The following is a 19018-nucleotide window of genomic DNA, read 5'->3' as shown; positions in this document are numbered from 1 at the left end:
GTGCATTGCAGGGTTTAGGTTGGGAAACCTGGGGTGAAATTTGGAAAAGCCAATTATACTTAACTGAGGCTCAGAATTTTCTCAAAAGTTTGGGTGCAATACAATTCAATGTAAGAATCAGAGATTTGAGTTTTCTGACCTGCCCTGGCCACCAGCAGGATTTTACACCAATAAGACAGCTTCTAGAAAACTGAGCAATGATCTCAATGCAACAAGTCAGAGAATAAGGAGGCTCATCGTGTTAGAATTATTACTCTATCTGAATTCATGTCAACATTACACATATTCTCTCAAATACATTTATTGATGTACTGTTGTGTGCTTGTTTTTCAGTTATTCATAACTTTGATCTCAAAACAAACGGAGCTTTGCTCAAGCCTAATTGCTATTTTGAAAGTACCCTTCCATAATAGTTCATTGAAATGTTTTAAGGGTTTTAGATATCTAGCCAGCCAATCAAATCTGATATGCTTTTCAGTATCAATCATTTTATCCCCAGAAACTGCTTGTTCACAAATATGATTAAAATTGCATAAGTTCCTACTGTTTCATTTTATTTCAGATCTTAACCTAAATTTGAATCTTCTAATCTAAAATGAACTCACTGTGGTTATAAATCCTATGCTTTTCTTTATAGTTCATGTTAGTAATGTCTTGAATATGGATCTCTAATGTTCTAATTTAATGTTCCCATCAGTTCAAGCCTTATTTTAATTTCAAATGGACAGTTAATAAATATGATTCTAGTTAATGCAATTTATAACAGTTCAAAATACTCTATTTGCTGGGGAACAGAGTAAACACATTACAAGTCCATGCAGGTTCAGCATAAAGGAGTTTAAGAATGCAGCAATGTTGCTCAGGTCCTTGGTGGCATACATAATGTACCACATAACAGCCTACAGTACCTATTAGTATATTTTACCTTCCATTCTAAAGGAATATATTTGGAAGTTTGATCATGCACAACTGCAGGCAAGTGCAACTAAAGACTGCAGCCAACTATGTCAAGGTGTGCAATTGTTTTACATGTATATGTTTTTTACTTTACTGGCCAAAAGTTCCCGCCACCTCAATCACAGCATACAATTGCATGTGTGAGCAGGAATTCCAGGATTTTTCGATACAGATCACAGGTCTAGCTGAGTTTGCTTTTCTTAATCAAATGTATTTTTTTTAATTGATAATGTCAAAATATCATGTCCAAATATCATGTACTTCCTTGCATAATTTATGTAAGGGTTTTCAATTCAGTTTAGAGTAAATGACAAAAAAGTATAACAGAACATAGCTACCACTTTGCCATTTTAACCCAAAATCAATCTACAGACATTGGATCCTTTTATGAAAATTGTACACTAAGGATTTTAAAACATGAGGTGGATTGGAATATTTGGACTGCAACCTCATTTAAAAAGTTACGAAGAATACGGACTCTAACCATTCAAGGATACAGTCAGAATCAAAACAAAGTAGTTAACATTACAGTGGACAGTCTTTGCATGATCAGAAACGGTTTTGGTTTCTGAATGTCCCTTTAATTACACTCGCAGAAATTAATTTGGTGGTTTGAACTGCAATGAAATTAATTGCTCAAAGGAATAACATAATTGCGTTTTCTGTCATATTTATAGTTATTATCATGTAGCATAAATTTAAGAAGAGTTTGGTAGGTAATATACATGTGGCCATTTACAGGAATATATTTTGCCAAGATGTTTATAGTCAGCAAATACATAATAAGTGAAAGAAGGGACACATACTGCAACTTTGAGAAGACAAAAGTGCATTTAGTTTTAACTATAATGCTGTGCCTTTCCTGCTCACCTTGCATTGCGAAAGCAAGTACCACAGGGAGCCAGTTTATAATCACATATTTGCATGTGAAATGACGCTCCCTAATGCTCTTGATGAACGTCAGTTTCATTGGAATGAGATAAGCAAAGCATTTTGACATAATATTTTAGCATCAGTACTTCCACGTTCCTTTTTAAATAGCTCAGTTCCAGAAAGCTGTGCTGAGTATTTAGTACTTGCGTCATTTTCGAAAGAAGAAGGGGTCCCGCAGGCAGACGGTTAGTCACCTGCAACAAAGCGGTCCTGCTGAAGTTTCCAGGCTGCTGTCAGTGTCTGAAGCAAGGGTCTGATCGGTTGACATGGATGAGATGTCGTTTACTGATGAGGATGGAGGAAGACTTTCGCTGCTATTCACTGCTGCACCTGTGCTGAGAAATTAACAGTAGAGCCATAAAATCCGGGAACACAATTCAATAAGGACTACACGCTTTAATCAATTATTGAAGGGTACATTCATAGAGTCAACTTGGAAAAAAAAAGTTTCTGGATGCGTTCCCAGTAATAACATTATCTCTAACTATTAGGAAAGAAAGTTTATGCAGTTTCATCTCAACTTGACACCAACCCTTTGAGTTTAGACCATATTCCATAACGTAGCAATGTGAGACGCCCTTGTTTAGTTAGTTAAGGCCCATGTTCAGAAAAGAAAGGTAGGGACATTGCTCAATTTTTGCAAAATTTGCATTGTGCAGAGTGGATGGCTCTCACTTCAGGGGAATCTATGAAAAAAAACCCAGCATCAAACACCAATATGATCCACTTGTGTAGGAGCACACTTGACCTTGCGAAACTAACCAATTCCATTAACTCTCCTGTGTGATAATCTTCTGCTAACAGATGAGTACATGCTCAACTTCTCCACAGTTGAAGGCTCAATTGTCAGTAACTAGTGACAGCCCAGCTGACAAACATGATGTCCCTGCAAGAAAGCTGTTCATTCTCAGTATATGTCCTTTGTGCTCTCTCAATAGTTAAAAGAATGCCACTCCACCATCGTAAAGCTTACCTTCTGAGCTTTGCTAGAGGGTTCACAGCAGCAATTTTATTGTTTATCAACTTACAGGATATTGGGATTTGAACATTTATTTCTTATCTCTAATTGGCTGTGAGGTGACAGCTGCAGGCCTTGGGGGATAATAACCCATAGTGCTGTTAGATGGACAACTCCAATATATTGACATAGTGACTGCGAGAAAACCCATTATTTGCAAGTCAGGTTAGGGAGAAGTTGCAGGTACTGGTGATCCAATGCTGTTATCCTTGTCTTTCCAGATGTTGTATGTCTGAGATGAAAAATCCAACAATGTCAATTTGGAATTCTCAGAATTCCTTTATCTAATGTGAGCAGAATTTCCAAAATGTAAGCCAATTCAAAGGGATGGCTTAGTTTTTGAGTTTTACCGGCCAATTCATTTCTAATGCAAAAACTACTCACTACTTTAACAAAATCTCAATTGCGGTTTGACAGCTCAAGCAAATAAATTATACACAAGGCATACTAAACAAAATAAAAGCTCAGGAAATGTTTATCAGTTCCCCTCGAATGCAGCAGCTCAGAGTGGAAGACAATCAGCCCACACTCTGTAAGGAAAATATTCAGCACTGATGCAAATAGATGGTCTTGATGGAGTATTTATCATTAAAGTAACCTATTTAGATTCTATAGTAAACCTATTTAGATTCTTCGGCTAAAGGAACAAGAGCTGTAAAACTGCTTTCCTCCCAACTCACAAAACCACAGAATTATTACGCCTTAGAAGGAACCACTCAGTCCATCTGTACTGGTTCTATTACCTTGTGCCAATTTCTTGTCCTTTCCCTCTATATCTGCACACCATCTCTATCCAAATAATTATCCAATACTCTCTTGAATGCCTCCATTGAACCTCCCTCCGTCACATTTCCAGGCAGTACATTTCATATTGCTACTTACTCTAATTACTCACTATGTGAAAAAGGCTTTTCTCACATCATCTTTGCTTCATTTGCACATGACTTTAAATCACTGCTATCTTGTTCTTTCTTCTTTTATGATTATGAAGAGATTCGCCTCTACCTAGCCCATTCAGGATTTTGAAAACCTCCTCTCAGCCTTCTTCTCTCCAAGGAGTGTGAGTCTCAAACTCTTCAATCTATCCTCATGGCTGAGGTTTCCTGGAACCATTCTTGTAAATAGCTTCGGAACTCTCTCCATTACATTCACAACTGAGGATGACATACCTGTATTTCTGTCAGCTTCACTCTATAAGGGATTGTTTCTCCAGGAGGCAGTGATCAGAGATGTGTCACGTCCTGCAGGAAAGCATGTAGCCAACTGCTTCAATGAGATGGTTTGTTTTCTGAAGCAAAGACAAATGTTCCCATGGATTCACAGAAACTTTATCCTTCATTGATCACCATGTGAATTGGTTGATGAGGGGGCAGCTGGGGAATGATCATAGTGGATTGCCATGCAGATTCAAACCCACTTTCCTGGCAATTACCACGATGCTTTACCATTACATAAAGATCAGTTCATCCACCACACAGCAAGTGGAAGCCTGGCTGCTTAGAGACCAGAGCTTATGGCTGCACAATCAGCTCATTATATCTCTTAGGAAGCCATTCTCAGCAGCAAGGCTTTGCTGGGATCAGATTCATGGGTCAACTACAGCAGATCATTGGAGTCACCACAAAGAAATTTTGATGCCAGAGAATTAAAAGTGGCTTCCTTCAACATGGCCCAGAGCCAAACTCTCTTTTGATCAACTTGCTGCTTCGCAATATATAGACAACATGAAACCACCATTGGAGAAGGAGCTTTTGCATGGTGAGAAAGAAGGCAATGCTGGGATAGAGATTAAAAAGGAGCAGAAAGTGCCCATATAGTGATGCACCCAGGGTTGGATGTCAGCACGATGATGAAAATTATTCCCACTTTGCAATCATACCCCACAACTGTCTTAAAAAGCCTCATAGTGTCATGATGCAAATGTCAATGTTGCTTTTTCTGTTACCTAATAACGCAAGGTTACCTGCCACTGGAGGAACAGTTTCTGCACGTAAATATTACATGCAGCATTTCAATGTTGAAGCAGTTTGTTCAAACTCCCATACACAACATGGTACCCCAACCGGCAAAGTGTTCTTTCAAATATTTAAGATATTCCCCAGTGACCACACCATTTGAGGATGAGTTCTGCCAAGTTCTCCTAATGGCTTCTCACCTGCAACCTTTAGTAGTACAGGCCTGAAAAGGCCCAAGTGCAGCCAGCTGCTGCCTTTTCAGCCAAACTGTTCCATCTTATTGCAAACATCAGGGAGGGGGGGCATTTTATCAGAGGCTTGGAAAAGTACAGAAAATCAGTCATTATGAGAGACCTTTTTCCACTCCCACTGTAAAACCGACCCTAATTTACACTCAATATTCCTACTGGTGTACCGGGAAGCAAATTCTAGGAGATCTGCATGAGAAACCAATGCATTTGAATTCCAGTCTGCAAAAAAGACAAAATTAAAGGTTAAACCAGAACCTGTATGGCTTTGATATAAGCATCCCTCACATGTGGTATCACTGGCCTGTGTCACATGAGATGGGGGCCCGGCGTGGGGGGGTTGTTGTGGGTTGGTGTGCTCTGTTGCAGCAAGTACTCAGGTTAACTACGTGTTGGGTTGTTGACTGCAGAATGTTGAAGCACTACATGAGAACCATATGTCTGGATGTTTTGCTAAACCAAAACATATTTCGGAATTTTTCTGTTTTCAATGATTTCAACAACTGGTGGTACAGAGAAATGACATGTTGTTGGTCAGAATTTGGGGTCTTTGCTGTTATTGGCCTGTCCAAGACATGTAGTGGCCAATAATAAGCATTTTCTTGCTACTTGCAATTGCTCCTTATCCTTTGTGCTTGACATGGTGAATCCACCATTGCAGTACTCTCACACTCACAATAAGTCAACTCTGCTAACTTGACAGCTCCTTCTCTATTTAGGCTAACGGATCTGATAGCATTTTCTTTTTGTTTTAGATTTTTGGCATCTGTGGGATGCTGATTTACTCTCTAGATCACAAAGGATGTCAAACCCTAGTGCAGTGCTTGACATGGTAGTAGGACGTAGTGGTGCATTGTTCGCCAAGTGCCTCTATACATTCTGTTTGACACTTCTAGCAAAGTCTTCTGCTTTGATATATATTGACTTGCACATTGTCATTTAAACTAGAAAAAGTAAACATGCTGAAGCAATTACGCTTCTCCTCAAATTGCTATGCTGATTACCTTTTTGCAGAGATATTGCTAGAATCTGAAATAAATACAACTTTTATATTGCCGCAAGCTTGAAAATTAATTTGGACAAAACACAATTGTCCTAGAAATAGAAATGAGTAACAATGATTAGGTTCACTTCAATGGAGAGCAAACATGTCACAACAAGTTGAGCTCCAAAGATTGATGAGAGTGTAACTAAAACAGTTAAGTAGAAAAACAAGGGGAAAGGAAAGTACCAACAAATCCCAGTGTGACAATGTTTAGCCTTGTCATTTTCAAATGCCGATGGCTGTGCCTCTTTAAAGGTGAACTTGCAGCTGCTACTGTAAGAGGGTGTGCAGTCTCCTAGATTGCTGACTGTCTGTGCTTGTTGTGGGCCAGAAGGTTGGAATAAAATATGTGCTTGGGCAAGTGATTGAAATACTTGGCATGTCTCAGTCAGTTTAGAAAGCTTGATGACTGGAAGAAACAATAAACGTGGCCAAGAGGGAGAAGCAGTTTTTGAGGAGAAACTATGAAATATTCCTTGCGAACCTACAGGGCTACCATGGTGAATTAGTTCGGGAAGGATTGATTCTACAAAGACAGAAATAGCATTGGTAGTGGTTTTATTGAATGACATTCTTAGGAAAACATAGGGGCTTACTAATGACAGGCAGCATGGCTTTGTGTGGGGTAGGTTGCGTCTCACAGACTTGATTGAGTCTTTTTAGGAAATTACAGTGATGATTATTGAGGATAGGGTGGTCAATGTTAACTCCAGGAACTTTAGCAAGACCTTTAACAAGGTCCCTCATGGCAGGCTGATATACTAAAAGTGAAGTCATGTGGGATTTACTGTGAGTTGGTAAGATGGATACAGGACTGGCTTGGTCATAAAAGACAGAGATTAGTGCTGGAAGTGTGTTTTCGAACTGGAGATCTGTGTCCAGTAGGGTTCCATGGGGATCAGTACTGGGACCCCAGTTGTTGTGTATGTATATATATATATATACATATATATATATAAAAAAAAAGAAAAGAATGAACAAGGAATGTAATAAGGAGTTTTTTTTAATCCTTGATGATATAATTCCATTTCTCTCTGCACTGCAGTTGGATTCTGGAGATAAAACTGATCCCATTTACCTGGGCCTCACTTGCTTTTCCCCAACTCACCACATAAGAGAAAGAAGACCACCTTCCTGACCACCCCAAACCCTCTCCAAAAATATTGGCCTTGTCGTTGCATCAACATATTATTTCCTACCTCTAGCTATGAAAGAAGTTGAAGGCCCTTAAAGATAAGCAATCGCATCCTGTGAGGGGTCATTTTCTGTCAGAGTCTCTGAGAGGATGTTGCCTTTGCCTCACTTATTTCCATCTGGATTTCACATTGGAAAACTAAAACCAATCCCATCATGTTCAGTAATAACCATATTCATACACCTGGAAAATGACAATGTGAACCTGTTTTTCGAGGAACCATGTCATTTCCAGACTTATTTCAAAATAGCAGGCAGGACCCAATTCTGGGATTCCTGTTCACATTCCCAATGTTGGCAATTTCCCATGGTCTTTAATACCTTCCATGTCAATTCATGCTTCCCAATCACTTCAAAGTGGGGAAATAGGAATCAGAGCACACTGTATAATCTCCACAGGATCAGCATTTGATACAACTGTCTAAAAGTACCAGAGTGGAAGTGTTCATGATATAAATGCAGTAACAACTGAAAAACCTGTCATCATCCATTTCAAACACTGGAATGCTAAGTGGATTAAAATAATTGTCTTCTTTACTTTACCTTCTTTTCCAAACCTTTTCAACATTTCTGCAACTGGCCAGGTAGTGATGGTGATCTGAAGCACAATCCTAAAATTTCAACCCAGCTTTTTAGATTAATGATTATTAGATTTATATTTGATTGCTCGGCTTAAAATAAATTCCACTCAGGCATGTGGTCACCCTCTTGCCTCAGAGTTAGAAAACCACTCACTCAAGTATTTCCAACACTTAGGCACACAATACAGGCATAAACTCCACTGCAGTACTGAAGGGGTGCTATACTGTCTGACGTGATATCTTTCAGATGAGAAGCTGCCATTAATCTGTCCACTCTAACAACTTGTTAATGTCCTTTCACAGCTCCACTCTGTCCTTGAATTTATCCCTTGCATTCCAAATCCAAATCACTAACATAAATCAGGAAAAGTAAGGGCCTCGATACTGACCCCTGTGGAACACCAACACAACCCTCCCTCCGATCCAACAAAAATGACCATTAACCATTACTCTGTTTCCTATCACTCAGCAAATTTGGAACTGTGTTGGTATTGCCCCTTTTATTTCGCAGGCTGTAACTTTCCTCACAAGTCTGTTACATGACATTATATCAAATGCCTTCTAGAAATCCATCTATATAACATCAACAGTGTTACCCTCTTAAAGAATCTTTGTTACCTCTTCAAAAAAGATTTTATTTTTCTCAGTTAGGGAAACAATGTCATTTAGTATAACTAAGTGATTCAAAATCTGACTCTTGAGAACATTACAATCCTATTCTACGGTCGGGCACAAATTTATAATATTAACTAATACCAAAGATCGCCTTGCAAACTGGTAGTGAAGCTACAAATCATTATTAGAAAAAACAAAATATTAAAAATTCCCATCACTGCTGTTATTACCTGAGGGGAAACCAAAGCTATTATTCGAAAGACCAAGAGTATCTGAAAGTGGAGCTGGGGACTTACCTCCACAAGTAGAAACAAGCAATGAAATTCATCCATTTTTGAAATTATAAATCATCAATTTCTTGAAAAACAAAGAGAAAACAAGAAAGGTATATAGTCTCTCTCATAACTGCAGAACATCCCAAAATAATTTGTGGTCAGTGAATTATTCTTAAAGTAATGAAGAAAATAAAGCAGCTAATGCATACATAGCAAGCTGCCATCAGCAGGTAATGAACTGATTATTGGAGGTTTTTTTTCAGTAGGGATATATGTTGGCCAGGCTCAGGGAAGAGCTGTCCTGGTCTTCTTCAAATCATGGCATGGGATCTTTTGCCTCCAGTGAAGAGCAAATGGGACCAACAATGTAACACTCTCTCAATATTAAAGGGTCAACCTCAATTTCAACTTCGAGTCTCTGATGTGGTGGGAATTGAAGCCACAGTCTTCGGATTCAGAGGCAAGAGCGCAACCACTGGATCACAGCAGACAGAGTAACACTAGGAAATTTGTTCTAAATTGGACATCGCAATACACTGGAAATGCCTGATAGAAATTAAATACACACTGTTGAAAATATCAAATGTTGAATGGTTAAATCAGGTGTACAGTTATACATTTTATTTACGTCAGTCGGAGAGCCAATGTACAGCTAAGTGGACTGGAAATCTGATTAATCTGATTCTCAAGAACATAATCAACCTATATTACAGGTCAGGCCATAAATTTATAATATTAACTAACACCATAGGTCATCTCGCAAACTGTTAGTGGAGCTAGAAACAACTATTAGAAAAACTCCCATTACTGCAGTTCTTACCTGAGGGGAAACCAAATCAAGACCAACCAAAAATGGAGCTGGGGTATTCCCTCATAAACAATAGGCTCTTTCTTGCATCTCCTACTTTGGAACCTTGAGGATTATATTGACTTTGTGGGTGTAAGTGTAAAGCAGGCAACAGCAAATCAGCAATCTGCTCTTTCTTTATTTCTCCCGATTTGCATTTTCAGTGCAGTGACCTTAAACAAGTGGAACCACTGATAACAGTACCTCCTTGTTTCTGGAACAAACTGGTCTCCAGGGATCAGGACCAAACTACTTTCATCCTTAACTAGCATTGGTCCAAGCACAAGCTCAACCATCGTAAAAATAGTGGTGCATTGTCTTTGACCACAGGAGGGATAAAAATTTACAATCGCATCAGAAAATACATCTGTCAATTAATCCCTGTGGATACAATTAAAAAAAAGGATTATAAATTCAGACAACATTCCCCCTTCATTAATTATGCATTCACTTCATTTTAGAAAGTTAGTGTGCAATTTGCTTTCATCACCAGATTATCCAGATAATACACTGTAGTTTACAATAACCCAGAGTAAAAATATTTTCCCAACATTTTTTTTGCCATAACCTTAAATATATGTTGCTTGCTTAGTGAGTCTCTTATGAGTAGAAACAGTTTCTTTTTTAATTAGCTAGATTAAAAACCCAATAATTTTGCATATGGCTGAAAAAATACACAATTTGTCAAAATGTTCTTTCCTGCACCGTTTGCAAGAATTTAAAAGTTACACAAAGTCTGGCTGTTAATTGTCAATCAGCATTAATGGGTGCATTTTTCGTGGCAATATCTCAACCAAGCAGAGTCCATTTACCAATCAGCACTCCCCTTTCCTGGACTATAAATGTTGTTTTTCCCTTTGAAATTGTAATCTTGTGAAATATCCTGATGAGTGTGAAAGATGACAAAATATGTCTTTTTTTCAGCAAGGTTCAAGTTCATATAATTTTCATCAATTTTACTAGATTACTCTTTAACCAATAAATCAATTTTAAAATCTTGACATCATTCCTAAAGTGCGATGCCCAGATTGCATACAGTACTGTAGCTGGCATCTAATCAGTGATTCATAAAGATTTAACACAACCTTTCCTTGCTTTTATGTCCTATATGTCTGTTTATAAAATCCACGATCACTTATAATTTTAATAATTTATCAATTTGTCCCCGTGACCTTCAAAGATTTATCCAGAATCCTTATTAATATAAATTAAATGGTATAACTTTGACTCATCATTTTTTCTGAAAAAATGCATCATCTCACAATTCTCTTCATTCAATTGCACCTGGTATACATGTGCCCATTTTAGCAGTCAATGTTATTCAAAAAGAGAGTGAAAATCTTCAAGGGGTATAGTCGTTCAACACTCCACCATGCAAGGTTCTGGTAGAGAGGGAAAAAAATCTCCTTATTGACCACCTGATCTCAACATCACCACTGCGAAATATGGCAAACTGAGCTCAGAAAGGATTCATCAGGACAAAAGCAGCAAACATGGTGACTAGGTCAATTCCTGGGCTGGGAGCACTGGTCTAAGAGAAGTGACCAAGTAGTATGAGCTTGAACTTCTGAATAAGAGGTAAGCTCATTGAAAACTATCACTTTTCATTGCAATTATACATTTGCAGTATAGAAATGTAACATGCTTTTACTGCAATAACATTAAATAAAAAATACAAAAAAAAAGCCTCCTAAGTCCCTTTATATTGCAGCTTTTCTCCATTAAATTAGATTAGATTCCCTACAGTGTGGAAACAGGCCCTTTGACCTAACCAATCCACACCGACCCTCCGAAGAGTAACAGACCCACTTCCCCGCTGACAAATGCACCTAACACTATGGGCAATTTAGCATGGCCAATTCACCTGACCTGCACATCTTTGGACTGTGGGAGGAAACCAGAGCACCCAGAGGAAGCCCATGCAGAGAATGTGCAAACTCCACACAGACAGTCGCCCGAAGCTGGAATCGAACCTGGGGCTATGAGGTAGCAGTGCTAACCACTGAGCCACCGTGCTACCCCAATTAATATCCTGTTCTATTGCTCTCCCATCCAAAATGAATAACTTCATGTTTTCCCAAATTGTACTCCATTTGCCAACTTCTTACCCACTTACCTATCACTATTTCACTGTAAACCATTTGTGTCCCTCTGAATACCTGCCTTTCTACCTTTTTTTTCATTCATTTGTGTTTTATTTTATTCGTTCAGATTTCAGCAGCCACAGAGCTTGAGCATTTCCATTCAATACATGGCAAATTCAATGACATATTCCATTCAATACCAAAGAGCAAACTCGTCCAGATTTAATTTCCATTGACTTCAATGTAAATAAAGGTCATACGCAATATAATCTGCTAGTTCAATAGCATCTATTAAATATTATCTCAGAGTCAAAGCCTACCCCATTCTTCACATAAGGAGTTTCTGTCAACTGTTACAATAGAGGTAGAACTGGAGAGTCACTACCAGCAACACTCAAACTTCTGCTGTCAACTGAGGGCAGGGCATTTGCACGTGTAGAATAGGCTCCTTGAATATTGGAAATGATAAAAACACATAGTTTATACCGTGGGGTGGCATGGTGGCTCAGTCGTTAGCACTGTTGCCTCAGTACCAGGGACACAGTATTGATTCCAGCCTCAGGCTTCTGTCTGTGTGGAGTTTGCACATTGCCCCTGTGTCTGCGTGGGTTTCCTCCGGGTGCTCCGGTTTCCTCCCACAGTCCAAAGACATGCAGGTTAGGTGGATTGGCCATGCTAAATTGCCCACAGTGTTCAGGGATGTGTAGGCTCAGTGGAATTAGCCATGGGAAATGCAGGGTTACAGGGACAGGGTGGGTGTGGATGGGATGCTCTTTGGAGGATTGGTGTAGACTCAATGGGCAGAATGGCCTGCTCCCACACTGTAGGGATTATGTGCTATTAAATTCAGTCACCCCACCTTCTCAGGCATGAATCAAAAAAAAATTAATAGGGCAATAGAGTTTTAGATCTGACGGTGTTAGTAAAATGTTTGAGCAAAGAGCATCTTAAGAAGATAGCTCAATAATTAATCTTCATATAAACTGTAATCAATTTTAAAGTAAGTTTTTAAAGGCAAGGTAAAAATGTATTCCATATCAAATATGATTGTGTAAAGTATATTTGTAGAATGTTTTGAAAGGCAAGAAGGCATTTCAGAGCAAAGGGCTGAAAATATTCCTCACGTGACAAAGTCCCAAATCAGAAAAGCCATTAGGAATGATATTTTCCTTCATCCTGTAACTTTAGACAAAAAGCCGATAGGAATGTGTCAATATATTCTCAAAGATTAGTGACTAACTCCATCTCTAAAGTATAATTGGCCAGCATTCCAAATGATGCCCAAACAGGAAGAAAGTCAAAATGTTGATGAGGAAGCAGTCACCACGTTAGTGACAACAACCAGAAAATGCCACTTCTCTAAAAATGTTTAGAACACATTGGCAAAAGCATATTGTCAGGAATCAGTCACACCGGATTATCCTGCTCTCTGTCCCAATTTCAATCCTTCAAATTCACTTCATTTTATATTATTTACTGCCCCCTAGTGACCAGGAAAGGAAGAGCAAAACTTAAAGAACCATGATCCAGAGAGGAGACTTTTACCAAAGTAAAAGAGAGGTGTATTTTTAACAATCTCACCTCATCAACTTGTCCCTGTGGTGTCCTTCTTGTCCAATTCTAGCCTTATCTTACCATCAGCCATTCCCAGAACAATTCACCACTTACCAGATATCCTGAAATTGACCGCATCCCTGGTGCATTGCCCGTTGGGCACCTGGAAAAGCTGTTGGTTCTTAGCAGTCCTGTGCAGTTCATGACATTTACCCCAGATGTGGCAGACAAGGGGAAATTGACATTCCTCTTTGTGGGCTGAAACTGGATGCCCTACTGGATGGGGTGGTGCCAATGCAGGGTGTCTGCTTACCCCAGGACCAACACCCAATACACCACACCATACCAGCCTGTTTCCAGATTACTCAGTCTGGTCCGAGATTGATGACCGGATCACTGCTTCTAGCCGTCTGGAGGAATCCACAATGATGAAGGAAGAAGGTCAAATAACTTTGCTCACTCTGCCGGGGTAAGTGATACCTAATACTCACTCTAACTCTGCTACTGTACCCAGCTGCCACCAAGGCTCACTATTGCCTATGACATTTTCCTTCATTCATTGTCATCCACAACCCTCGACAGCACTAACGTCAGCTCTGATGAAGAATCATCCAGACTCAAAATGTTTGCTTGCTGTCTCGCCATGGATGCTGCCTGACCTGCTGTGATCTCCAGCATTTTTTGTTTTTAGTACAGTTTCTAGCATCTGCTGTAATTTGCTCCTTGACAGCACTAACCCTGCATGCCCTCTGTGCTGCCCAGTCACTTGCTTAGGGCACCTCACTACCTGCACCAACAACAACAGCACATGCCACCCACTTTTGACTCCCTTATTTCATGCCTCCTCCCCCCCCCCCCACCCCACCGCCAACCATTCCAGGATGAAAACAGCCCACAATGGGCCAGAAAATGTCACAATGAGTGGTGAGCTGCCTGACATTCAGCTCCTCGCCATCACGTGGAGGGACTGCTGACTCTGGCCATGCCCAAGGGGCTGACTGACCATGGACAACCCCCTGGACTCGTTTCAGAGAATGCTCCTGACTTACTATGCTCACACCTGAAGGCTATCTCCCTCGATTTGACAGAGATCTGCTCACAACCATGAGAAGCTTTCAGCCTGTATCTGTGCTGAACAGAAAGGCAATACAGCCTGGTATCCATGGCTGAGGGGGCAAAAGGCAAAGCAAGCCAAGACAAGTGATGCTCTGAGTAGACTCAGAGTGAGTGTACACTGTGACAGGAAATGGCCAGACTGGAGAGAGAGCCTGGTCCAGTCCATGAACTGGATGTGCATCCCTGAGTGCACAGTGTCCCTGCTACACCGTTACAATGAGAGTTGCTAGTAAAACCCGAGGTGTAGTGTTAAAGTGCAGAAATATCCTGTAAGTGGGCGGCATGGTGGCTCAGTGGTTAGCACTGCTGTCTCACAGCACCACTGTCACAAGTTCGATTCCAGCCTCAGGCGACTGTCTGTGTGGAGTTTGCACATTCTCCTTGTGTCTGCGTGGATTTCCTCTGGGTCCTCTGGTTTCCTCCCACAGTCCAAAGATGTGCAGATCAGGTGAATTGGCCCTGCTAAATTGCTCATGGTGTTAGGTGCATTAACCAGAGAGAAATGGGTCTGGGTGGGATACTCTTTGGAGGGTCATTGTGGATTTGTTGGGCCGAATGGCCTGTTTCCACACTGTAGGGAGTCTATTCTAAAAAAAAGTCTAATCAGACATATGCCACAAGGATTCCCAGAAGGTTATACATGTCAGATACCAATATCTGTGAATATGGGGCTCATGTAGCCAGTATCCTGAGATGTTGATGCCCAGTGTCTAATATGGAGGTCCTTTAGTGCTGAATTCTTCAGGTGCCCATTCTGAAGTCCATGATGACACTACTCCACATCAAGATTGTTCTGCACATTTGGCAAAACAGAAAAGTGAATATTAATGAGACAAACGGCAGTATTACCTTAAGTGTTTAGCAAACAATAATCCTCTGAATTGGCAACTCCCCATTGCCGAATGAGAAACCTTGTCTTGCTGCCCAGCAAACAGATAAAAGATAGAGCAAGGTGACATTGGAACATGCCTGCCCAGACATCTCATGTAGTTCTGCCTTAAATCTCAGCATAGCATACATCATTCAGGCTTCTGCACAACCCTACTCAATAAATCCAATACTGTTTTCTGTTAATGTATTGACCAACAAAACGATTTAGACTTTTCGGAACACTTACAATAAAATATATAAACTTTCAGCTGGAGAATATATTCAAATGATGGGTTAAACACATTTCTGGAATGGATTAGGAATAACGGAATAAAACTGAACAAGATAAAATAAGATTGATTGTCAGACGTTGTTATTATCTCTGTACAGGGTTACTGGATTCACCTGAGGGAGAGGGTTGTGATTATCACTGTACAGGGTTACTGGATTTACCTGAGGGAGAATGTTGTGATTCTGTCTGTACAGGGTTACTGGATTTACCTGAGGGAGAGGGTTGTGAATATCTCTGTGCAGGGTTACTGGATTTACCTGACGGAGAAGGTTGTGATTATCTCTGTACAGGGTTACTGGATTTACCTGAGGGAGAGGGTTGTGATTATCTCTGTACAGGGTTACTGGATTTACCTGAGGGAGAAGGTTGTGATTATCTCTGTACAGGGTTACTGGATTTACCTGAGGGAGAATGTTGTGATTCTGTCTGTACAGGGTTACTGGATTTACCTGAGGGAGAGGGTTGTGAATATCTCTGTGCAGGGTTACTGGATTTACCTGACGGAGAAGGTTGTGATTATCTCTGTACAGGGTTACTGGATTTACCTGAGGGAGAGGGTTGTGACAATCTCTGTACAGGTTTACTGGATTTACCTGAGGGAGAAGGTTGTGACAATCTCTGTACAGGGTTACTGGATTTACCTGAGGGAGAAGGTTGTGACAATCTCTGTACAGGGTTACTGGATTTACCTGAGGGAGAGGGTTGTGATTATCTCTGTACAGGGTTACTGGATTTACCTGAGGGAGAGGGTTGTGACAATCTCTGTACAGGGTTACTGGATTTACCTGAGGGAGAGGGTTGTCCCTTCACAACACCGTTTTTAGTTTTCTCTTCAAAATCCATTACCTCCTTGTAGATTAATTCTGTAACATGAAAGCAAAAATCAAGTCAATGTCTATTCCATGTTTGTAAGTTCATTCTCACAGTGATGGCTCTTGCAGTATTCACAGAAACAAAATTACCAGAAAAGTATCTGCACGGACTGTATCTACATTGAACAGCAGCATCTTCGTGGTACACATTGGCACCAACGACATAGGTAGGAAGAGGGGTGGGGAGGTCATTCAAGAGCTCAGGGAGTTAGGCTGGAAAGTAAAAGCTAGGACAGACAGAGTCGTCATCTCTGGGTTGTTGCCGGTGCCACGTGACAGTGAGGCAAGGAATAGGGAGAGAGTGCAGTTGAACACGTGGCTGCAAGGATGGTGTAGGAGGGAGGGCTTCAGGTATTTGGACAATTGGACTGCATTCTGGGGAAGGTGGGACCTGTACAAACAGGACGGGTTGCACCTGAACCAGAAGGGCACCAATATCCTGGGGGGTAGGTTTGCTAGCACTCTTCGGGTGGCGGTTTAAACTAATTTGGTAGGGAGATGGGATCCGGACTTGTAGTCCAGCAAGTAAGCTAGCTGTTTGTCAGGATGTCCAAGAATGTAGGGAGGCTGTGGAGAAGGTAGCACTGACAGGGAATACTTGCGGACACAGAGATAGGCTCAAGTGCGTATACTTCAACGCAAGGAGTATCAGAAATAAGGTGGGTGAACTTAAGGCGTGGATCGGTACCTGGGACTACGATGTTGTGGCCATCACGGAAACGTGGATAGATGAGGAACAGGAATGGTTGTTGGAGGTTCCTGGTTACAGATGTTTCAGTAAGATTAGGGAGGGTGGTAAAAAAGGAGGGGGGGTGGCATTGCTAATTAGAAATGGTATAACGGCTGCAGAAAGGAAGTTTGAGGGGGATCTGCCTTTGGAGGTAGTATGGGCTGAAGTCAGAAATAGGAAAGGTGCAGTCACCTTGTTGGGTGCTTACTATAGGCTCCCCAATAGCAGCAGAGATGTGGAGAAACAGATTGGGAAACAGATTTTGGAAAGGTGCAGAAGCCACAGGGTCGTAATCATGGGCGACTTCAATTCCCAAATATTGATTGGAAGCTCTTTAGATCAAGTAGATTGGATGGGGCGGTGTTTGTGCAGTGTGTCCAGGAAGCTTATCTAACTCAGTATGTAGATTGTCCAACCAGAGGGGATGCCATATTGGATTTGGTACTCGGTAATGAACTGGGACAAGTGATGGGCTTGTTACTGGGTGAACATTTTGGTGATGGTGACCACAATTCTGTGACTTTCACCTTGGTTATGGAGAGAGATAGGTGCGCACAACAGGGTAGATTTTACAATTGGGGGAAGGGAAATTACGATGCTGTAAGACAGGATTTGAGGAGCATAAGTTGGGAGCATAGGCTGTCAGGGATGGATGTGGTGGAAATGTGGAACTTTTTCAAGGAGCATTTACGACGTGTCCTTGATATGTATGTACCTATCAGGCAGGAAAGAAATGGTCGTGTGAGGGAGCCTTGGTTGACAAGGGAGGTTGAACGTCTAGTAAAGAGGAAGAAGGAGGCTTACATAAGGTTGAGGAAACAGGGTTCAGACAGAGCAGTAGAGGGATACAGGATAGCCAGAAGGGACCTGAAGTAAGGGATTAGGAGAGCTAAGAGATGGCATGAAAAATCCTTGGCGGATAGGATCAAGGATAACCCCAAGGCATTTTATGCGTATGTGAGAAACATGAGAATGACGAGAACGAGGGTAGGTCCGATCAAGGACAGTAGTGGGAGATTGTGTATTGAGTCGGAAGAGATAGGAGAGGTCTTGAATGAGTACTTTTCTTCAGTATTTACGAACGAGAGGGACCGTATTGTTGAAGAGGAGAGTGTGAAACGGACTGGTAAGCTAGAAGAGATACTTGTTAGGAAGGAAGATGTGTTGAACATTTTGAACAACTTGAGGATAGACAAGTCCCCCCGGGCCTGACGGGATATATCCTAGGATTATGTGGGAAGCAAGAGAGGAAATTGCAGTACCGTTGGCAATGATCTTTTCGTCTTCACTGTCAACGGGGGTGGTACCAGGGGACTGGAGAGTAGCGAATGTTGTGCCCCTGTTCAAAAAAGGGAATAGGGATAACCCCGGGAATTACAGGCCAGTTAGTCTTACTTCTGTGGTAGGCAAAGTAATGGAAAGGGTACTGAGGGATAGGATTTATGAGTATCTGGAAAGACACTGCTTGGTTAGGGACAGCCAGCACGGATTTGTGATGGGTAGGTCTTGCCTTACAAGTCTTATTGAATTCTTTGAGGAGGTGACCAAGCATGTGGATGAGGGTAGAGCAGTGGATGTAGTGTACATGGATTTTAGTAAGGCATTTGGTAAGGTTCCCCATGGTAGGCTTATGCGGAAAGTCAGGAGGCATGGGATAGAGGGAAATTTGGCCAATTGGATTGAAAACTGGCTAACCGGTCGAAGTCAGAGAGTGGTGGTAGATGGTAAATATTCAGCCGGGAGCCCAGTTGCAGGTGGAGTTCCGCAGGGATCAGTTCTGGGTCCTCTGCTGTTTGTAATTTTTATTAATGACTTGGATGAGGGAGTCGAAG

The 19018-nt window shown here is 41.1% G+C and overlaps 1 protein-coding gene across 5 annotated transcripts in view; it reads right to left on the bottom strand.

Annotated features, from left to right (window-relative positions):
- Positions 1 to 2080: 2080 nt before the first annotated feature.
- The window catches only part of mapk10 (mitogen-activated protein kinase 10), a 125098-nt gene continuing 108160 nt past the window's right edge, over positions 2081 to 19018 (bottom strand). For 2 of the 5 annotated variants that reach the window (XM_060832071.1, XM_060832037.1), the window contains exons 11-12: positions 16370 to 16447; positions 2081 to 2220 (exon numbers count right to left, since the gene is read on the bottom strand). In XM_060832071.1, coding sequence (XP_060688054.1) covers positions 2081 to 2220; positions 16370 to 16447 — 218 coding nt within the window. Of the gene's footprint in view, positions 2221 to 16360; positions 16448 to 19018 lie in introns of all 5 variants that reach the window. The other 3 variants (XM_060832044.1, XM_060832062.1, XM_060832053.1) reach the window with 2 other exon arrangements.

This window comes from Hemiscyllium ocellatum, chromosome 1 (genome assembly GCF_020745735.1).
Source record: "Hemiscyllium ocellatum isolate sHemOce1 chromosome 1, sHemOce1.pat.X.cur, whole genome shotgun sequence".
Lineage (NCBI taxonomy): Eukaryota > Metazoa > Chordata > Chondrichthyes > Orectolobiformes > Hemiscylliidae > Hemiscyllium > Hemiscyllium ocellatum.
This window is presented reverse-complemented; position numbering and strand designations above follow the sequence as displayed.